Raw genomic sequence first — 23996 nt, 5'->3', positions numbered from 1 at the left:
AAATTTTGTTTGTTGATGCACTATAATATATAAAAAAAAAAAAAAAAAAAAAAGCTGATTTTTTTGGGGGGGGAAAATCTCCCAGCCCTACGTAATCCTGTATATAAAAACAATCAATTGCGTCATAATAAAGCAGAACAGTTATTTGGAATGATGCGGAGTGTATCTTGTGTCTGTTCCCTACTGCAGTAGTAATTTGGAACCACTAATCAATACGAGGATAGGCTTTGCCCATCTATAAATTTCCATGTCAATGGTAACATGCATTGTTGGGCACTTCGACATACATTGAATTAGGGTCTACCATTCAGTTTGGCAACGAAAAGCCAAACCTTTTCGCTTTCTTCCATTATACCTTCTATAAGCACCCCCAGTTTTTTTTTTTTAACCTTAAAAGACAGTTAATAAATGTAAACTATAATAAAGATTCATAAATAGGTTTGATAAACAGCATTAAATATTTATTTTTAACTTAAAAATGGGTTCAAAAAACATTTTAGCTTAAACTGTCATAAGTCGACAAAAAGGCGAAATACGTAATGGTCATTTCCTCATTTTTAAAATGAATAGAACTAGCATACTTGCCCAGCTCGGTAGAATAGAATGGGGGCAACAGAGGCACCTTTCATCATATAATACATATCAAACGAAAGTAAACAAGTATGGAGAAAGAGTTGACCTTTTGGTTGAATTTTTCAGCAGTTTCACAAATCTAACAAAGAAAACAAAATTGTAGAAATAAAATGCAAGATGTTGCAGCATCACAAAGGATAACAAAGCTGAATTTAAAAAAGGACAGTATCATCTGAAAACTAACATTTCACTTGCACACAGTTGCGTCAACAAGCTTAGTTACAGGTTTGCTTCTTCTAGGCCCCCCCCCCCCCCCCCAATGACTCCAGTGGGGAGATCTTCACAGTAAAATTTACAGTTACACCAACTGTCATGGTCATTGAAAGGTAAACCGAATGCTTCTTGGATGCATATTCCACTAGGGAGAAAACCACATTTTTTATGGGCCTTGTATAGGGCACATAATATATTGTGCCAAAATCTCACCCCTGGAGTCAGCTATGATTAGGACCCTTTAAGGTTGAACCTTGTTAGATGCGGGCTTTTAACTGTATGCCTTTGCTTTTATAACGTTTTTTTGGAACCTTGGTCTGTGTGCGGGAACATCCATATATACCATGGAGTCAGACACAGGAAACCATTGTTGGGTAAACTTGTGTGAAGGGCACTGGTGCCACTTTGGTTATGTGCGTCTTGTATAGCTTCACTAGAAAAAGTGGGACAACCAAGTGAAAAGTAGAACTTTTTTTTAAAGTGCCAACAAACTTGAAATGAAAGTTCTAATACAGAAGTAAAAACTTAGTGTTTATTACCCAACATTTGATATTCCTGATATGTGCCTGCTGCACCATGTACTTTTGTTAAAAAATATCCTGCTCTCGTATCACTATCTTTGTGTCAAATACTTGGTGATCCTGCCCATCCCCCTGCTTTCAAAACTGACCACACTAGGTATGAGAGATCATCATTTTTAGCTTGGTCAGTTTTTAGCTGTGCTGGGAGCAGAGCCTGACCATCTTCCAGCTCTTCACCAAGATTGGTACACTGCTTTTTCCTTGCCTCCGGATGACATACCCCCTGCAGTCTCGCTTTAAAATTTATAGTTTTTTTTTTACACTGTCCCTTATGGTTAATCACCTGTGTTGCCATCATTTACTTTTACCAAAGCTGCAATGCATTCAAACATTAAGAAAAAAAAGCAACATTCCTGTCAAAAGTGGTCAATAGACAGGAGTTCTGTAAAATGGCTAGTAAAATTAGCATTTCATACAGAAGATGGGGTCAAAGCCATAGTAAGCAAACTATCTAGGGCGGCATTCCAACCCAAGTGACCACATTGGGTAATATTACAGGTAACATGGTGCTTGTGAGGGGGTAATTCACCAGAATCTATGCACTGTTTAACAAATGACTTATCTTACCAAAATGTCCAAATATCAAAATATATACCAAGTCATGTTTAAGCATTAAATTGTACGAAGTACAGCGCCATCAAAAGCCATCGTTTTGGCTGGAGAAGGGGCAAGTTAGGAGATTGGACAGGTTTTATATTGTATATGCCCCCTCATTCAAAAAAAATACATCCTCACTTCCTGTATTGTTGGAGCAGAAAGTAAAAAGTCTCTCCAATAAGGAGATACTGCAATAAAAACCCCAATAGTAGTTTTAACCCTTCCTCACTATTTACTATTTAAAGCAAGCAGAAGGAGTTTGGCCTATAGCTCTACTTAAAGTGGATGTAAGCCCTCTCCTATACACAGTGAAGTGAACAGCCCCAGATGATACACAGGGATGAAACAAATCTCCCTACATAAGTTTTACAAGTATATCTGCTGTATTTCCCTTTCTACACTCTTTAGAAAGTGCAGCGCATGTTACAAATCTTTTTTCCTCTTTCAGCAGTGGGAGAGTCTGGGCTTACACTGTGTGAGAGCCGATTGGAGGAAAGGCACACACACCCCCCTCGACATAGGCAGAAAAACAAAGAACAAGAGCTGTGCTGTGAATAGACAAGCTCTCTGCTCATCTCTAAGCTCCCGCCCCGCCACACATTTCCAGCTGCTTTTATCATATGCGACAGAGAACTTGTCAGAAGTTATGCTGATAACCAAAGAACGGAGCAGCAGAAAGACACAGCACTCAGAGCTTTGGAGAGAGATAAGTAAACACTACAGATATAGGTTTCCAGGTTGATTTAATGAATGGGGTTTAAATCCACTTTTAAGCATTGTTCACAAATAATTTTGTCCTAAGTACAATTTCCACAAGGGCCTGCAAAAGCAGACACTGGGCAGTTTCATTGCATTTATCTGGATCTTTCCACCTCAGCTAACCTCTCGTTCCTTTAACCACTTAGGGACGGCCCCATGTACAATTACTGTGGCAGGATGGCCCTTAAGCGCAAAATCACATACCAGTACATGATTTTTTTCAAGGGCTCTGGAGCACACGCGCCACCGGAGCCCCGCTTCTGTGTTTGGACACAGCGGGAGCAAATCAGCGGGTACGGCAGACAATCCCAGCGATCACTCGGAGAGAGGCAGAACGGTGGCCTGCCTATGTAAACGAGGCAAATCACCATTCTGCTAGTAAGGAAGATGGAAATCGTGTTTTTGCTAAGCAGGAACGCGGATCTTTGTCTTCTTACAGTGCAACCTTCCCCTATACAGTTAGAAAGCACTCCAAGGGAACACATTTAACCCTTTGATCGCCCCAGATGTTAACCCCTGCCTGTCATTTATACAGTGACAGTGCTTTTTTTTAGCACTGATCACTTTATTGGTGTCACTGGTTGCCAAAAGTGTCACTTTGAGATTTATCCGCCGCAATCCCACCAAAAAAAAAAAAAAAAAAAAAAAAGGAATCATTGCTGATCGCCGCCATTACTAGTTAAGAAAAGAAAAAAAAAAAGTCAATAAATCTATCTCAGTTTGTGGACGCCATAACGTTTGCACAAATTAATCAATACACACTTATTGGGATTTTTGTTACAAAAATATGTAGCAGAATACACACTGACCTAAACTGATGAAGAAATTTGATTTTTTACATTTTTATTGGATGTGTTTTATGGCAGAAAGTAAAACAATTTTTTTTCCCCAAAAATATTTTCGTTTTTTGTTTATAGCGCAACAAAAACTGCAGAGGTGATCAAATACCACCAAAAGAAAGCTCTATTTGTGGGGAAAAAAAAAAAAATCAAATTTTTTTTGGGGGTACAGCGTCGCGCGGCCACGCAATTGTCAGCTAAAGCAACGCAGTGCCGTATCGCAAAAAATGGCCCGGTCAGGAAGGGGTAAAACCTTCCAGGGCTGAAGTGGTTAAGCAGCCCATAGATGACTGTTTACTTTCCTTGCATCACGGGTAGAATGAAAGAAAATTGCTCGAATCCCTGATTCAACAGTTAGTGTTTAGGGGAAAATTGTGTTCTGCCGGCATGGGGAGCTTTCCCGGTCGGCAGAAGACAATGATTACAGCTAGTGGCTATAGCCATCAGCAGCAATCGAAGGTAAAAAAAAAAAAAAAAAAATATATGACAGGCTGGTTGTACCCAAGTCAATACATGGACTTTGGTACAATCAGCCTGCACATACATTGACCGAATTTCAATCCATGTATGGCTGGCTTTAATAATCTTGATGGTCATCAAATCGGCCACATTTAAAATTGATTTAATGTACACTATCCTTTTTGAATTTGGCATTGGATAAATACTTTGATGGCTTTAATAGAACAAACTCCTTCACTGATCTGCTTTACTACTCTGTTGTATTAAATAATATCTGATTAAATTTGGCTCCATTCACACCTGAGCGTAGCAATTTACTTGTGTTTAAGCTATTTTGCAGCTTTTCACAAGAGTTTTTAAAGCGTTTTAGAAGTGCATTACAAGCTTTTTACAGCTTCAGGTGTTGTTTAGCCAATAAAAAGCACTAGGAGAGGGAGAACATTAGGGGTGGAGAGCTGCTGTTTGAGCAGAAAATGAGCGACAAAATGCTTGTAAAACCGCTCAAGCCAGGCGTAGCTATTGAAGTCTATGGGGCCAAAAACACTTGTAATCTGCCACAGAATAATTTGAGCGACAGGTGTTTGGCTTCAGGCGACAGAATGCTCATATTTGAACAGGGGCCATTGAAAAGAATAGCTTTGGCTTGTTGAGCGTTTTAGATCTACAAGCTTCAGGCAGAAAACTGCTCAGGTGTGAACGGGGCCTAAGACTTGCATCTCCTTAGAACTGTCAATGTCCACCTTAACATTATGAGATCAATACCTGTTACATTTGTCAGAAGAGCCCGCGGGTGCAGTGGAGGGCAAATCAAAAAGCAGTCTATCCCCTCAACGCACTCAGTTTCCTCCCATCTGCTCTTCTGTACTACAGGATACAGCAGTGACACATGGGTGGAAGAATCCACAGATCACATCAGTGGAATAAGCATAGGACACACCTATGTGTCAGGAGTGAAGATTCTGCTTGAAGCCATAGCTCATCCAGAGAGCAAAGTGAGGACTCTCCACCAGCCAGAGAGCAGTATAAAGAATTTTATTGTTCTCCAAGTGGCAGTGACCTTAAAAACAAAAGCCCAACTGGCTATATTTGCAAATTGACTTTTACATACAAAATACTGAAAACAGATAAATCAGTGGATCCATGCGAAGAAAAAAAAAAAAAAAAAAAGTAAATTGAAGACTTGAACGGATTTGATTAAGAAAATGTATGGTGATAAAAATACTTTTTTTTTTTTTTTTTTAAACTCTACCACTTACTGGCAACATGGCCAAAAGGACTGAAAGTAACATTTCACCACAAGCTTTCTCCCCATATTTCTAAAAAGCTCTAAAATGTGACCCAATGAAATGAGGCTATGTGGTCACCTTACATATTTTTAAAAATCTTGACAACATTCCCACACCATTGATTTACCAAACAGTCCCAGAGTAAAAGTACAGTGGTTAAAGCGGAGTTCCACCCAAAAGTGGAACTTGCGCTCATTTGTCTCCTCCCCCCTCCAGTGCCACATTTGGCATCTTTCGGGGGGGGGGATACCTGTCTTTGACAGGTATCCTGTCCCCACTTCGGGAAGGCTGGGCTCCGCCGAATTACATCAGCGGCTCTGCTCCTTCCCCCTGGCACTGGGCCAGTAGGAGAGTGCAGCGATGCCTCGCGCATGTGCGGTAGGGACCTGCCGTAATGCTGCACCGACAGGTTCCCTTACCCGCAATGGCGGTAGCACCACTGAAAATGGACATGTACATTGAAACATCAGCTGTGGTGCCGACATCGCTGGACACCAGGACAGGTAAGTGTCCTATTAAAAGTCAGCAGCTGCAGTATGTGTAGGTGCTGGCTTTTAAATTTTTGCAGGGGTGGGTGGACCTCCTATTTAAAGTCTACCTACACAATAAAAAAAAACAAAAAAAAAAAAACACACAATTGGGAAAAATTACTTGAGCTCACTCAACTCTAGCGGCTTCTTTTCTGTAAATGAAAACGCCAGAATCAAGCATCAAAGTTTCTAAGCTACATAAAACCTCTTCAACAAAACAAGCTGATAAAAGGCTACACAATTCTTTTAAAAAAATGTGACCCATTTGCACAAAAAAAAAAAAAAAAAAAAAAAAAGGAGCACACCAGTAAACTGTCATAAAAGTGTGTAAATGTAAAAAGAAAATTTATATATACAGTATATAGTTTGATAGGTTGGTACAGTCCCGTGAAATATTGGCGTCTATTTTCTGGAATCAGGAAAGCGGTGTTTAGGGCATATTCATAGACTTAATTGCACCCTCAGGAACTGAATTAACAAACTGTAAAATAGTCTGATAAGCAATACTAGTTGAAGTAAAATCCCTTATATAACAAGCTTTAGAAACAAATACAGCAGGTAAAACTAGGCATCGCTTGCAGATCTCTGCCATGATTAGGTTGTGGGTTCACTGAAATTATAAAAATTTCACAAGCTTTAAAGGACTCTCCATTGAGCAACTGTTCCTTTCCTGGCAGTCATACTGATCCTGTATCTTAAGTGACCCCCCATAAGCATGCATTGTGGGAGTTGTAGACATCACTCTGGTTTTACCACTGAGCGGATATGATATGGAGAGCAAGAAAGTCTAAATCAACCAGGTGTCTTCAGGACATCGGCAATGGCAGTGTACACATACACATCTCTCTCAGTACAGGATCTCTAAAAAAAAAAAAAAAAAAAACAGCAGGTCTTTCACACACCATGGCCCTGCGATTCCGCAGCATGGCTCTTGACCCTGCACCAGATGGGAAGCCAAAAAAGCTGCCTACATTCCCATCAAAGGAACCTGTAGCATGGGAAAAATGCATACAAGACATTAATCCTCCAACCACCATGACTGCATGGGCAAAAAAGCTGCATGTAGTCACTGCCCCAGAACTAATACTGGGACCAAGAGTCAGAAAAGGAATGCGCCCATCAAGGGCAATACAGGTTTTCCGCTTTGTAACAAGTTTCTTTTACAGGGTACATCCACCCAAATCCAATTCTACAATGTGTTATGGATGCTGGTGGGTTATTGTTACTTGGCTTCTGCTACACCCCAGGAAATCAGCAGCAAAGATATTCTGATATACGCCCAACTACAGCCCCTTTCACATGGGCGGACTGATTGGGTCAGGTTTTACCCGATCATCTATTGCCCTCTATGGAGGGGTGGATGTGAACAGACATGACACCCATCGACATTATATCTGATAAAAACAGATGGATGGAGGATCCATTCCCCCGTTTGGCAGATCAGATGACAGTATGTCAACTGACAGGGGGTTAGTTTACATCTGACCGCCCATAGTGGATGGGTCCAAGTCCACTCTGTATAAGCAGAGCGAACGCAGACCTGTCATCCCCCTGCTCAGTGGGGATCAGTGGAGAGATTCCCTGCTGAGCTGGCAGAGTCCACCAGTGTGAAAGAGCCCTACCTTGCTTAGAACTAAAGTCATGCTTTTGCTGCAAAAAATAAAAAAAAAAGACTCATTCTTGTCTAGAATTTATCAGTTGTGAGGCCCCAATTAATTTACTTGGTGTATGGTGAAAGTAGGAGTAGAGTCAGAAGCAGTTTGCCGCTGTCTAAAGGAGGTGCACAAAGCCAGTGAATGAGTCTAACCAATCAGTGCCCGCCCATGGAAAGAAAAAAAAAAAAAAAAAAAAAAGAAAAAAAAAAAACACCTATTTAGTGTGCCAAAGGTTAAGAAAAGCATTTAGGTCTCCAGACCAGCAATTTGATTTTTAACAGCACCAGGTCAGGCCCTCTCTCCCTACCCCACCCCCCTCCTTCCAGCACCTGCTATAACATCCGCTTAGTAGGCATATCAGATTTCTCCATACAAAGCCACAGCAGTGACCAAACCTGCTGCATAACCTGCATCAAGGAATCCATTCTGTAGAGGTTGTCAAAAACCACTGACTGGAGGTATACAGGTTAGTAAGTTAGTCCGGATATTCCCCTTATGAACCCCATTTGGTTATCCTGGAGCGTTTCTTATTAGAAATCTTGCTTTCACAATTGAAAGAACCATAAAAGGCCATTTGCCACTTTTGAAGACAGCAGCATAACCGAATGCTTGGTATGTACAAAACAGACTGATACGATATGAAAATTGTTCTTTAGTGAGGTTGTGGTGTCTCCAAAACTATTTTCAGGTACTCTCCCGTTTTAGCATCACTTGATTCAAGTGTGGCTCAGACAAATAGGACTTCATATAAATAAAGTATGGTGATGATGTAGTGTAGGAAAAGAATTGTCCGTAGAATAGTCTCCTGCTTCCAAATGCTGGTAAGAAGTTATCTCACTCCTGTTCGGCAAGTCATCCACTCCAGGCCTTGACATAACCTGCAGAGAAAAAAAAAAAGTCAGGACATTTCTGCAGACAATTTACAGAGTGCTAACTTGTGAGGGAAAAAAAAAAAAAAAAAAAAAAAAAAAAAAAACCACACACACACACACACACACGGCTTAAGAGGTAGTGACATGCTGAATGCGATGAAAGCAATAGGATTCCTTAATCCGCACGTTAATGTGGGTAAGTTAACTGCAGCACAGGCGGCTTTCTAAATACAATGGTTTGCTATACTAAACAGTGACTGCATCTGATAGGAGGATGCAAATCGCTGTTTGTCCAATAATTTTCCACCTGGCTCAGTTGACTTGTTAAGCTGGGTGATACTTGCAGGGCCATCATGGGCTCGATTTTGGGAGGATCACCAGGAATCTGTTGAAATTTAAGTCATCTATGGCCAGCTCAGAAGTCCTTACACATACCAGTAGCAATCCCAAAAAAACTTATGTTATGGCTAAATATTGAGCCATTCTGTTTCAATACATTTTTATTTTAGGTATGCAACAGGTTTACATTGTATCCTTTTGTAGTTTACATAGAAAGGTAGTGTGTACCTCCGTCACTGCATTGTCAGTTAGTACTTTCCAGTGTCCAACATCCAGGATAAGTTCTAGCGGTGCCCAACGCGTTTTAGGTTTTAAATTCCTTTCATCAGGGATAATTTATATAGGAGGATTTGAATTCAAAAGTGGGGCGAGTGGCATCATATTCAGGTAAAGGTGGCGATATTACAGCAAGAGTGACCGATAGCACTGTCAGAGGATGGTCCCTGAAAAGATTTGGATTAAACCTGGACCGTTCAAATATTAATCCCCCCCCCCCCCCCCCCACAGGGCGGATACATAATCCTAAACCCTCCGAGTAGTGGTTTTAAGTGAGTACAGATATAAGACTTCCAGTCATGAACAAAAGATCTCACAGTATCAACAGATTCAGGATTCAAGTAAAACAACTAAAAATAGGGGGCAAATCATGGGTGCGTGTTATACACCAATATAAGGCTGCCTCGGAGGGGGCAAGCATCACTCGATTAGACAGAGGCGGGATCTCCTGTGTACTCGGCTCAGCTTGGCTCACAGTCCCGCCGCCTACCATTGGCGTTGCATGTCCTGGCATTGGACCGGTGTTCTGTCCATCATAGGAGCCGGGCCAGGAGGGGGGACTGGGCGTGAATGCGAGCTGAGCACACAGAAGATCGGGCACTGGTGAGGCTGCAATGGCGGGCACTGACCCTTAATTTGCTTCAAAGTTCTTTATTTAAAATTTCATTTTTTTCCCTAAAACCCCCCTCTTAAAACTAAGGTGTCTGTGTTAAACGCTGATAAATGCAGTGATTTTTAGCGGGACTGTGACATTGCGGCAGACATAACAGACACTTTTGGGAACCAGTGACATTACAGTGATCGGTGCTAAAAATATGCACTGTTACTGTACTGACACTGGCAGGGAAGGGGTTAACTTCAGGGGCAAAGGGTTAACTTTGTGCCTAACTGGTGCTTGCTGTGTGTGGGGGGGTTGCTCTGACTGGGTGAAGACAGATTGTGTTCCTGTGGCGATCTGCCTTGTTTACATAGGCAGATTTCATTGTGCCTTGCTGCCTTCAAGCAGTAATTCCTGTACTGACTTCACCTCCTGAAACTCGCCCCTCTTAGCACCTCTGCAGGACCAGAAGGCAGGCTCTGAATTGTGTGACACCCACAGGGCTTAGTGCCTACATGTCACAGAATCCCAATTAGTAAATGTGTGTGGATCGCCACAGAGCTTACAAACTTCAATATCCTTTAGAGTAATAAGAGTAGACTAGAAATAATTGCAATATAAGAGGGATATAAATCTATTAATTTTTAAATTTTGACCATAGATACAAATGATGTTGAAGCTTACCTCTCCCATTCCACACAATGCTATTGTCTCATCAACAGGATAGGCTTCCCTAATAGCCATCAAGAATACGCAGGAGATGGGAAAGGCAAAGCTGTCAGGAAAGGTCAGAGCTCTGCTGGTCAAAGCCTGAGCACTTTGTCATAACTGCAGGCTTTTGGAAGCTAAGAGTACATATACATTACATGTGCGGCAATGTTTTTTTCTTCTGCCCTGACAAATTTCCTTAAAAGCAGATGTCAATTGTATGTGTCAACAGTAGCCACATATACAACACACACCCTTTGCATTTGCCCCCACCCTCAGATAAGATCATATAGGAGTCATCTAAACACAAAGAGCAGTTGTATTTAGTTTCAGGGAGGCACACAAACTCCAAGAAAACATACAACCTTTGTATGTACATAGTGCTGAGGGAGGAAAAAAAAAAAAAAAAAAAAAAGCCCAATAATAAATGTGATGAGTTTGTTCCCTTCAGTAAAACTATTTTTAAAACATTGTAATAAATGATGTTCATAAACGCAGGACTGTAGTCACCAATATAGAGGCTAATCGTCTCACTGGTATACTGGCAGACAGGTCTCCTTTAAAAGATTTATAGATGGCTGCATGTTAATACGCAGACCTGTTTACTCCCAACGATCTAAATACCTGATGGCATTTCTTTCTAAAAAATATAGTCCGGGTAGAACCCCGGTTGGCTTACTTTTAAAGGTGCATGCTTCAGGGCCCTCACTCCAATATGGACTTCACCACTTAAAGTGATTTTAAAAAGTAAATAAAATTCAAACTTTTTACAAACAACTGGTCTTGCACAGTTCAGCCCCGATGCTCCTCTTCTGAGGACCCTTCCCTGGCGTTGTCAAGTGCTCCGGAGGGAGAGTCCTGAGAGCCGCTGCTCTCATGCAAAGCGTTGTATCGAGAGTGGGCTTAAGTATAACCGACACCCTAGAACAGGGATATGCAATTAGCGGACCTCCAGCTGTTGCAGAACTACAAGTCCCATTAGGCATAGCAAGACTGACAGCCACAAGCATGACATCCAGAAGCAGAGGCATGATGGGACTTGTTTTGCAACAGCTGGAGGTCCGCTAATTGCATATCCCTGCCCTAGAAGAATCTCCTTTCCCAGAAGATGCCTTTTATGGGGAAATGCATCGGGGATATTGAATATTTCATCAATGGCGCACCAGTGAGTCCCACCGCTGTGCTCTGACATAACAAGTGTACACCACTTGTTACTTATCATACATTGGAAGTGCAATAGCCATTTAATAAAAGATATCATAGTGCGATACTGCACTATGAAGCTTTTCCTTTTTTCTGGTTTAAGTGATCCTTGGTCTGAATTGCTTGGCGGCTGGAGTCTGAGGGATTCCTATGTGGGGACACCTTTGCTGCAATATATTAAACGGGGCCACAGACCCATCTGGAACTTGACCAGTGGGAGCATCGGTTCCTCTTTATTAAAAAAGCGAGTTTGATCTTTCATTGTGAGATCATGTCCATCCGATAAGAGGCTTGGATATAGGAAAGCACTTTGTTATTCATCACTGGGCACTGCAAAGCAGTTGGAGATTATGTGGAGTAAAACTGTGCACGGACTTTTACTTTACAATAAATGTATATTTGATATGATCAATATTTTTATGTTTATATTACATAGTTATGTTTGAATCTAGATATTCATCTACACGATTAAATGATTTAAAAGGGGCATGCACACTTTTTTACATTTTAAAGTATAAGGCTCCATGCACACTGGGCTTAAAAATAAATAAATAAGTCTGTTCTCTTGGGAGTAAAAAAACGCTCATATAGAGCATTTTTTGTACAAAGTCTAGACGAGTTTAGGAGAGTTTTACGTTTTTTCTGCAAGTGAGCTCCAATCAGAAACACGAACCAGAAGTTTTTTTTGTTCCTGCCTCTAAACGTGGAGCTCAAAATATGCCTCTAAACGTCCTAATGTGCATGGACACATAGGATAACATTGAGCTGCTTCTACAAGCAGAAAACAACTCCTATAGAAGCAACTATTTTTTATGCCAGTGTGCATGGAGCCTTAGAGGGAGCTGGGGAGGAACTGCACAGGTTTTTTTTTTACCTTAATGTAGAGAATGCATTGATAAAAAAAAAAAAACAAAAAAAACAAAAAACAAAAAACAAAAAAAAAAAAAAAAAAAAAAAAAAAAACAAACTTTCAGCCAGCAAGTATGAACTTTCAGGTCAGCTAATTGACTAGGTGGTGAAGAATAGCTAAAATTAATAGTCTTTTACTTGCAGGTTCAGAAAAGGACAGAAGTAACTTCAGCTGGAGACTTGAAAATTTCAGGTCCAGGCTGAAGAAACTGGGGAGAAATCGCCAAGGAAAATGAACCCCTTTTAGCTTAAAATGAAAAAAATATATCTGGCATTTTAGATGCAACTAAACAAAAAGTTCTTGTTCCACTTCCAGCTTAACTGCACAAGAAAATAAAGTAGCCACATTGGAGGTCAGGTGGTCTTCTGTAAAGTGGATGCACACGTAAATCCCTCTTATTCTGGAATGCAGCTACAATTACTTGTGCAATTAAGTTTGAAGTGGAGGACAATCCACCTGGTGAGCTAGCACCCAACACTAAGTTTGTGCAGGTAGGTACATCAGCAGAACGCCAGAATTCTTAAAACAATCCTATTAATATGCAGAGAACACTACATTGTACATACCCTTCTCCCGTGAGAGCGCAGCAAGACTGAATATGCCATGGGTGATCTTTTATGGAGCTAAGGGTGAGGTATTTAGAAATGTCTGCTGCCGACATGCACCCTTTCATATCCTGCTTGTTTGCAAAGATGAGAACTGCAGCCTTCCGTAAATCCTAAAAAGAATAAAATAAATAAATAAAAATAAATAAATGGACCGCAAAAGTCAAATCACATTAAGGGCTGTGCCAAAATCGTACAATATATAGAAATCACAGTAGATGGTTTGACACATCTTTGTTCGAAAACAAGCATATACCCAACCACCACATTAAGGGAAACATGAACTATGAAAAATAGAAAAGATATGCCTTTGTGGACAGTAGTTCCACAGGTCATCCGTCATTCTCTTCTAGTACAGATTTCCCTTTGTATCAAAACAAGTACATTGGTAGAAATGTGCCTATATTTACAACCAGTGCTGCAACTCTCATTATTACAGGGAGCTCTCTGTAGCAGAGAGTAGGTACCATTACGTATCACAAGGACAGGGCATTTTGACAGGTTCAAGTGGTATTGTACCTGTCAAAGCCGGACTTACTTACTGGAAGGGGGGGGGGGGTAGTCAAACCCAAAAGTATTTGCAAATCATCACATAGCAAAGGCTTACTTTTATAAAAAATAAAATGATATATGCATCAGTGTACTCCTGTATGACTGTGTAACACATATGCGTCATCTAGGAAATGGGCTTTAATCCTGGGCACCGCATATACACGTTCCTCTGTCTGTAATACAGGGCCCGGGTCTCCGGCTCACAGTCGGAACCCCAGGGAGGAAAAGATACACTGGGGCTGATTTACTAAAAACTGAGAGTGCAAAATCTGGGGAAACCAATCAGATTCTAACTTCAGCTTGTTCAATTAAGTTTTGACAATAAAACCTGGAGGCGGGGGATGGAATCCTAACAGCGGCACACTTTCCTGTCAGAATGCACTGATCAGCAGCTGCTGACTGAGGAAATGTTTCCAACATATCCCTATGACAGTAGCCAAATCAAAACATTGCGAGGACAACTACACACTGATCGAAATTCGGCCAGTCTCTGTTGAACCAGCAGAATTTCGATCAGTGTATAGTCAAGCTTTATTGTGTACCAAATTTCCCAATGTACGTTTGTGTGTGGTTTGGTTTTAATCGCCATTTACATTGTTCAGTGCTGTCACGGTTTTATGAACATTACCCTACGTACATAGATGGGAACATTAGACCCACACAAGAGAGGAAACTTTATAAGAGAAAATCTTAAGCGTCACATGAAACAAAGCTTGCCATTATACACAAAACTTGTGTAGATTTCGAAACCTGTGCAAATTAAGTAACTTGATTCTACAACGACTAATGGCCTCAAAGGCATTTTATAACAACGTAAAGCTCCCAGCTTTAGTCTCCCTTTCCTCTGGCTTTTGTGCTGCATGACGCAAGCTGGAGACCATCACCCATTTCTGTCACCAGGACTGAAGTGTCCCATTTTCTTAATCTATCCCATAACAAAGTGGCAGCTCTGGGTTTCTACAAGCAGCTGCATACTAGTTCCACAGCATTTCTAACATTTGTATTGAAAAAGCAGTTCAGCATCACTGCTTCAGAACTTGGAAACTCAGAAGCCTCCAATGGCATACTTTTCTTGTGACCAACTCCCTGAAATAACTCAAGATTTTTGTCGCACATAACACAGCAGCACTCGCATGAAAACCGGAGCAGTGACTGCATGCAATAACTGTGCAAATAATTTTCCAGGTGATGCCAAAACGGGGGTCACCCTTTACCTTGAATTACAGCGAATTCAGCAGGAATCAAACAACTCAAGCTAGGTATGCTTGTAAAGCAGAAATGAACAAGCCTGCAGAGGTATGCCGTCATCAGTGTAAGACCAGCTTGAATATAATAGAGTACAACATGTAGCCAACCCCCCCCCCCCCCAACCCCCATTCCTCCTCCCATTCCAATGCGTTTCACCCAACTCCAAAATGCCTAACTGATCGTTTTGTCTAGGGTTGACAGAGCCTATACTCATTCGACCCTTTAATCCTCCAGAAAACAGCACTCCCCCACATCTTCATGTCCAGAGCTGGTCTATGGGCATGACGACGTCAGGAACAGTCCACTGCACAAGACAGCTAGACCACAGGGGGGCACTGGTCTTGCGTTGGAAAGATTGTAGGTTTAGAGGTGTATCTTTTCAAGAGCCCCTAGACAAAAACAAGCAGGTAAACCCATGCAGTGCAGGCACAGCCCCACAGCATGGGAGCAAAAGATAAAATGCCCAGAGTTCACATCCGCACATATTGGCAGCATGGGAAAAGATGACAAGTTTTGAAATAATGCCAGAGTTTAGGAAATTGTACCTTTTATTACCACATCAACAGAATTAAGAATCTACTGTAGTAAACCTCTAACACTAGAAAGGACCTGAAAGGCTATGATTTGGGCTTAAAATACACACTGCACATCACAAACTTGTAATAACCAGAACTTTGCATTTTTTCTCAGCTTGTAACATACCTCGTGAGCCAGCATTCTGTAGAGTTCTTCTTTTGTGATAGAAAGCCGCTCTCTGTCTGTGCTGTCCACAACCAGGATAATAAACTGTGGAGACAAACGTTTTTTTTTTTGTTTTTTTAAACTAGAATTTGTTCTCTACATATGATCAAATGATTCATATAGTAAACTGCTGTCATATAAAGTATTAAACTTCAATCCTCAAAAGCTGTTCAGTACAGTGAGCAACATTAGATTGCAAGTAATCAATTTAGTCTGCGTTGTTTAGATTATCAACTACTGTAACAATCCCCTTCACAGTTCACCACCTGAACCCCTGAGGTTAAAAAGCAAACAAAAACATTCCCAATGCTGATAACTGAATAGGTGCACACCCTCTGAGGAAATGCAATGCATGGGGGGGAATATTGCAGGAGAGGGTGTGCCCATTGTCCCAAACCCCTTTTTTCAGGAACACCCATGATGTCTGGAAGAGGCAAACCATCATAGCAGGCTTGCTGGTGGTAAACCAGGGCCAACTGAGGGCTGGGAGCAGTGAAGTCAGTACTTATTAAAAAATGTTTAGTGTTCACAGAGGGGTTCAGTTTTTTTTTTTACAAAAAAAAGTAAGGGTATGGATGTAAATTTTTACATCTGTATTCATTCCACCGACATTCGCTTTTTTTGTAAAAAATCCAGCCCCTGTTTTTGGGTGAAAACCGGATGTCGGCAGATCGGATGTAAGTGGATGATGTCTGCTAACATCTGTTTTTTGTTCGTTCCTTAAAAAACGGAAGAAAAATGGGGGTTTCTTCTGTCTCAAAAAAAAAAAAAAAAAAAGGAAGAAGAAGATCTTAACGGAGGCAGATGTCATCGCATAGTCATCCAATAGGCCATAGACATACCTGTATGTCCGTTTTCTGTTCGCATACAGATGTAGGAAAAAATAAAATAATCGAACATACAGAACACCCGTGTGAAAGGACCCTAAGAGTAGAAGTAAAGGCAAAACCTAATCAACTCAACCTCTCAGATTTTGGCCATGTAACAGCAAGTCCACTTATGTTTAATGTGTGCTAATATACCGTAGGAACCTTCAGGTTTAGTGGTGCCAGCTGCTACAATCACTGGGTTAGAAGCAAATAAAATATGGGAGGCAAACAATTTAACACCTCATATTTTGGTGAAAGAGGATGTTCTGAGTAGATACCATACACGTCACACTTTACAACTGAGTACGCTTGTGGCACAGGGAATAACTACGGTAAAAATCTCCATAGCTGACACTTTAAAAGCCTGACATTTGCATGTGTGTGGTGCCATCACCGTGAACAATGGGGGTGCTAAAAAAAAAAAATTAACGATTTTAATTCAACACTACCTTTTTTTGTTTTTAGGGTTCATCTCACCCTGTCTAGTGTACCTGATGAGGACCAGTAGTATCGGTACTGAGCTCCCTGATGGGAAGTGAGAGTCCGATAAAGGTGGCTGGCCGGCAGGGGGTGGGAGGGGAACCCCTTCCACTGCCTATAAAAACAATCAGGTGACTATAGCCACTTAGGCAGGCCATACATGGGTCAAATTTCGAAAGAACCTTCTTTCAAAAATCTGATCTAAGAATTTTTGTTTGAATTTTGCACCATTAGTGAGCTGCAGCAACAGCCGATTTTCATGCGGCCATCCTATTTGAGTAATCAGGCATGTTGGAAATTTTTTGAAAAACCATACGATTTCCTAATCAATGATGGGAGAACCGTGCGAGAAAAAAGAAAATTAGTATGAGCAAGAAAAGAAAATTCCTGAAAAAAAAAAAAAAAAAAAAAAGTAAGGATTCCAGGCCACGAAAATCTTTTTCTGTAGCAACATTAGGTGAAATTGAAGGCTTGGTTGGCCGAATTTCGAAGTCAAAAGATGGAACCATCGGATCACAAAACGCACAAAATTTCTGGATTGTCAAAAGAAAATTCTTTAGAAATTCGACCATATATGGCTAGCCTTAGATCACTTTTACCTTGTGTATATTCAATGGCTGAACAAAATGATATCTGGATCACGGCCACACACACACACCCACTAGACAATAAAGAATAATTTTACCACACAGATTGGCATTGTACTGAAAAGGGGAAAAGTCTTAAATAGAGCGTATAATGTAGAGAATTGAATAGGAATCAATGTACTCTTTATATCGCTTGTAACAGTAGAAGACGAATCATTTATTTGGATATGCTAATCTGCTTCCAGAATGAGATGAAATATATATGAACGTCAATTTGCTACAATGTTTCCAGATCAGCTGTTGGAAACTTAAATAGGCTGACGTCAAATGAGAGCCGTCCTGCATCGAAGACAAAGCAATTTACCAGAAGACAAACGGCTCACTGAGTACAACCCAAGGCCTCATGCAGTGTGCTGTTGTCATAAATGCAGTATGCGTTTTAGCATTGTCCTACTAAAATATACAAGGCCTTACCTGAAAAAGACATCTGAATGGGAGCATATGCTGCTCTAATACCTGGCTATATATTTCAGCAATGATGGCGCCTTTCCAGATGTGGAAGCTGCAGATTCCATACACACTAATGCATCCCCATATCAGAGATGGAGACTTTTGAACTGAGCGCAGATAACAAGCCGGAAGGTCCCTCATCAGTCCGGAGGACACGGCACGCATGACTGCCAAAAAGAATGCCAAATTTTGATCTGTTCTGTGCTCAGACCATTTTTCCCTTTGCAACAGACCATTTTAAATGAGCTTTGGCTCAGAGAAGACAGCGAGGCTTCTGAATCATGTTCAGACATGGCTGCTTCTTTGCATTATAGAGCTTTACCTTGCCTTTTTGGATGGCACAATGAACTTCAGACTGTAACATTTGGAAGTATTCCATGCAGTGATCTCCATCACAGAATCATGCACTGCTGCCTGAAGATCACAGGCATCCAATATTGTGGTTTGGCCTTGTCCATTGTGCAGAGATTTTTTCAGATTTTCAAAATCTTCTGACATCGTGTACTGTAGATGCTGACGTATTTAAAAGACTTGGCAATTTTATGTTGAGGAACGTTATTCTGAAATTGACTGTTTACATGTGAAATTGTTCTGGATCTCTACATTGTGAACCTCCAAATAGACACTACTTTTATTGTGATCTTTTAACTGATATAAAACAGGATATTTATACAATACAGTATTTATGCCCACAAAGTCTGTGGCTACCTTATAGAAGTTTGTTATATCTGACTATTTACCTTTATATATTTTTATGCCCAATCATGTTACTGACCTGTTGCCAATTAACCTTAGAAAATGTTTTTCCTGCTCTTCCTCGTTAGTACCACTTTGCCAGATTTTAGTTGCCCTGTCCCAACTTTTGTGATGTGTTCCCATCAATTTCAAAATTACTTTTTTCCTTAAAATGCTAAATTTTCTCAGTTCAAACATTTGATATGTATTTGCTACTATGAATAAAATATGGGTTTGAGAATTGCAAATCATTCCACTCTGTTTTTATGTACATTTTACACAGCGCCCCAACTTTTTTCGAATTGGGGTTGTATATTTATGCGAACAGAGTCATTGGATCCCTTAGTAAAAACAGTACACAAACACACATTTAACCCTTCAATCATCCTAGATATTTAACCCCTTCCCAGCCAGTGTCATTAGTACAGTGACAGTGCATATTTTTAGTACTGACCACTATTAGCGTCACTGGTTTCCACACAGTGTTAGACTGTCTGCCGAAATATCACAGTCCCGCTATAAGTCGCCATTACTAGTATAAAAATAAAAGATTCCAGTAAATATACACCATAGTTTGTAGGCGCTATAACTTTTGCACAAATCAATATACACTTACTGGGTTTTTCTTTTTTACCAAAAACATGTAGCAGAATACATATTGGCCTAGATTTATGAAGAAACTTGAATTAAATTTGATAGGTTTTATAGCAGAAAGGCCTCATGCACACAGGGTGTTTTTACAGCTGCTTTTACCAGCGATGGACTTTATTTTTGCAGCTTAAAAATGCCTCTCCATGTTATTCTATGGCCCCACGCACACACAGGCTTTAGGAGCTGTAAGTGGCATAGGCGTTCTCAAGCTGCAAAAAAAAAAAAAAAAAAACCCAGGGCCAGCACATACTGAGGACCGGCGTTACAGCTGTAAAAAAGTCTGATGTTGCTAAACCTGTATCTAGCGTTAAGCCGCGTCAAGCGGGGTTTGTTTTTTTTTTTTTGACATGTCAAGTCATATCATAATGATCTAACTTGTGGTGCGACTTGTGCTTTGAAGATCTTGAAGGGGGAACACCATGCCAAAAAAAAAAAAAAAACAAAAAAAAACAAAACCCCCCCCCAAAAAATCCAACCTTATCCGCGCATGCAGCCCCAGCAGGTCAGGGAAGGGGGGATGAAATAAGTAATGGCGCGCGCGCACACACACACTGGACCTAACGTCAGGAGAAGACAGAGGAAGAAGAAGAAAAACTGGGGAGGGGAGTAGACATCAGGTGATCAAATACCACCAAAAGAACTTTTTACACAAATAAAAAAAAAAAAAAGGCATAAATTTCATTTGTGTACAGCATTGCATGATTGCACAAATTGTCAGTTAAAGTAATATGCAGTGTCGTATCGCAAAAAAAGGTCATGAAGGGGGGGTAAATCCTCGATACCAGCCGATCAGCTCCCACTGTGTGTAATAAGCATACATCCTACCCGGAAGAGTCAGATCTCTCTATATCTATAATCCAGTACAGAGGTGCTGCCCTGTAGCAGTGAACCTGCTATAGGGCGGACCTTAAGTGGTTACAAGTACACTGGCCAGATATGCCAGAGCAGGGATATGCAAATAGCGGACCTCCAGCTGTTGCAAAACTACAACTCCCATCATGCCTCTGCCTCTGGGTGTCATGCTTGTGGCTGTCAGTCTTGCTATGCCTCATGGGACTTGTAGTTCTGCAACAGCTGGAGGTCCGCTAATTGCATATCCCTGCCATAGAGGCTTGAGCTAAAAATGTAGCCATCGGAAAATTTATAGTAACTGAAGTGGCAAGTTTATTTCAATTTAGTTTAAACTAAAAAATTTCTGTTCATGAATAATCCAGGTTAAAGAGTCAAATCAGCCAAGGGCGATATTTCACATTGCTGAGTGCACTATTCACTGCCGGTTTTAATTTTTTTTTTGTAACTTGGATCTCCATTTCCTTATATTAAAAAAAGTTAGTGAAATTGTAAAGTAAGTAAAAGGTAGATTTTTCTGATTACTTAGTGTTAGGTGGAGCCATGGAGACAGTCATGGAAATGTAAACAATTCCAACACTTAAGGTGACTTTCATTCTGAGTTTTCTGGAAATGTGTGCTGGAAGTTTTCCAAGTACAGCAAGTCAACTGTGCACAAGAAATGTAAGAGAAACCAGAGATTTTTTCAAGTAACAAAAAAAAGTGCATTTCTTTTCTAGGAACCCACAGAGCATTACATCGGTGAACAGCAGATCGCAAATGCAATGTTCGGCACTTGCAGACTCAGTACAGTTGTCTGCCTCTATGGGCAGCGAGTTACTGAAGAGCAAGAAGAATTCGTGAACGAGGGTGCTCACCGAACTACAAGCTGTCTGCCGCAGTGGAAGATGGGACTTTTAATTAATTCACAGACTGAATGAGATGGCTGTGTGAGGAGGGTTGTTTTTTCAGGGAAGCAGCTTCAACACCACGTTGCACCCTGAATACGTAACATAGCATGTTACTGAGGCACATTTCACAGGGGCCGTCTGCTTGGGTCCGCTTGTCTGTTTTTCAGGCAGACCTGATAGGACTCTCCATTTTCCTCTATGGGCAGCTGGATGTAAAAAAAAAAAAAAAAAAACCCACTTGTGCGTTTACACTTGGCTACCCCCAATCCGATAAAAAACAATTGGAGGGGGGATCAGTTTCCCCTTTGCTTGGCCAGATCGGAACAGAGGGCAGTGAGAAGTAAACAGACAGCTGGTCCATTTACATCCAACTGTCCATACAGCAGAGAGGGCTGTGTCCTTGTCCACTATGCATAAGTGGAGCAGACACTGACCGGTCATCCAGCAGCTCTGTTACGCTAGGGGAGCCGCGGACAGATTCCCTGCTGAGCAAAACTGGATCCCACCCCTGTGAAAGGGGTCCCAAGAACAGATCCTATAGCTGACACCCCAAATTTTGATGTGCATGTGTGTGGCACACTCCATGTCCACATCCAAAAAAAAAAAAAAAAAAAAAAAAAAAAATCTATTTGAGTTTTATTCCCATGTTTCTGCAAATGTATTAAACTGAGATTTGTAGAATATCAAGTTAAGACAGGCTATATTAGCTACTGCAATGACTGAATAAAGCCTTAATAACAATTAAGATGAAATATAAGCAATATATGGAATGCACTGTTTTTAATTAGACTTGCACTGTGCTTTAAAAAAACATTTTGAAGCCCTGCAAAGCAGATAGAGATTGTTTTAAAGCACATCTGCCCTTATATACATAGAAAAGTACATAATGTGCAACATTTTTATATTTACACATACTGATAAGATTTTTGCACAAGTAGAACACAAATAATTGGAAGTTACATGGAATGCTGGCCATACATGCACAGAATTTCAGCCGTTTGCAGACTAAGCGATTATTCGTTAGTCAAAAGTAAATTGGCCACTAACAGAAACTCGTTTCCATCATCGTAGTGACCAATAATAAAAACATATAAATTATACAAGACAGAATATTACCGTTCTGAAAACGACCAGTTTCGGCCGAAATTCTGTGCGTGTATGGTCAGCATAAGTAGTAAATATGGCTGGCTGCCATTGTGTACATTTTAAAATTGCACATTTAAAAAGGTCATCTGGCTCAAAGCCATACAGAACCTCGAAAGTGGCATTACCTCAGTGTTGGAATAGTACGTGTTCCAGGAGGATCGCAGGGATTCTTGACCTCCAATGTCCCACATCAAGAAGTGGGTATTCTTTACTACTATTTCCTCTACATTACTTCCTATAGTTGGAGACGTATGAACCACTTCATTCATTAAACTGAAATGAAAAAGGAAGAAGAAAACATTCTGAGAACTTGTACACAGGTTAGGAACGCAAAACACATTTTTATGAACCAGCCTTCTGAAACTTTGTTTACAAGTTATCAATTTTTTGGAAAAAATACACTTTAATGAATTGTCATGCAAAAACACACATAATACCATACCCAATTTTTTGTTAAAGAGGTTGTAAACCTCCCTTTGTAAGTTGTACCCAAGGTAAGCCTAGAATAAGGCTTACCTATAGGTACTGTAAATATCTCCTAAACGTGCGCTGTTTGAGATATTTACTGTGCCGATGATGTCATCGCTGAATGCGCTCTGAATGGGCGGCCACTCGTGCTGTTTCTTCAGGCGAGTGCGGCGTGACCGGCGTTTCCCGCGCACATGCGCAGGAGTGACGTCACATGGCTCCGGCCAGTCACAGAGCCTGAGTCCACGGCCCCGGAAGGCGGTCGAAGATGGAGGCGGCCTGCAGCGGGGACGATGCGGGCTTCGTTTGCAGGTGTCACATAATGTGCTAGTATGCAATGCATACTAGCACATTATGCCTTTACTTTGCAGGGAATTAGAAAGGAAGGAAAACCCCCCAGGGTTAACTCCCTCTAATATAAAATATGGTGTTACACCGGGTAAATGGACACCAAACATGTCACGCTTTAAAATAGCGCATGACTGTGGAATGGCACAAATATAAAGAATTTCAAAATCTTCATAGGTGACGCTTTAGAAGCCTTTACAGGTTACCAGTTAAGAGTTACAGAGAACAGCTAATGCTAGAATTATTGCTGTCATTCTGACACTCACAGCAATACCTCACATGTGTAGTGCGATCGCTGTTTACATATGTGTACAGGACCAACATGTGCAGTCACCTTTCAACGCGAGCATGGGGGGGGTGTCACAAGGAATGCAAATATCACTTGTGACAGCACTATACAGTAACAGGTACCCTTTATGGAGAGATCTGGGGTCTATTAGATCCTCTGCTCTAAAAGCATCTGATCACATAAAGATCTGTGTTCAGATGTTTTTCCTGATTAAAAATGGCGCCGTTTACATCTGGGGAAACCGTAAGCAACGACCGTACTCGCCGCTCCTGGTTTCAAACACCATACAGGTCATCGAAGACCTTCCAGTCCTTCGTGGCCTCTATGGTAAGCCAGCGGAAATGCTAGCTTTAGTTTCTGGAATGAAGATCCCGGAGACACGGCAGCAGACAACCCCTCCCGCTGCTGCTTGTAAAAGCAATCCAGCACCAATTAGCCACTCAGATGGCTTTTATATAGGTTCCTGTGCGATTCACATGCAGTTCTGAGCAATGCGATTTCAGCCCATTTATTTTGAACGGGTTGAAATTGTACTACTCTGAAAGTAGTGCATGTACTACTTTTGAAACC

General features: G+C 41.0%; 1 protein-coding gene across 1 annotated transcript in view; it reads right to left on the bottom strand.

Moving 5' to 3' along the window:
• Positions 1-8186: 8186 nt before the first annotated feature.
• ARL5B (ARF like GTPase 5B) overlaps positions 8187-23996 on the bottom strand; it is a 28889-nt gene continuing 13079 nt past the window's right edge. Inside the window, exons 3-6 of the mRNA XM_073629746.1 lie at positions 22447-22594; positions 15566-15649; positions 13025-13176; positions 8187-8430 (exon numbers count right to left, since the gene is read on the bottom strand). Coding sequence (XP_073485847.1) covers positions 8382-8430; positions 13025-13176; positions 15566-15649; positions 22447-22594 — 433 coding nt within the window. The 3' untranslated portion in view covers positions 8187-8381. The remainder of the gene's footprint in view (positions 8431-13024; positions 13177-15565; positions 15650-22446; positions 22595-23996) is intronic.

Source organism: Aquarana catesbeiana, linkage group LG05 (genome assembly GCF_042186555.1).
Source record: "Aquarana catesbeiana isolate 2022-GZ linkage group LG05, ASM4218655v1, whole genome shotgun sequence".
Lineage (NCBI taxonomy): Eukaryota > Metazoa > Chordata > Amphibia > Anura > Ranidae > Aquarana > Aquarana catesbeiana.
The sequence above is the reverse complement of the archived record's forward strand: the minus strand, read 5'-3'. Positions and strand labels throughout refer to the sequence as shown.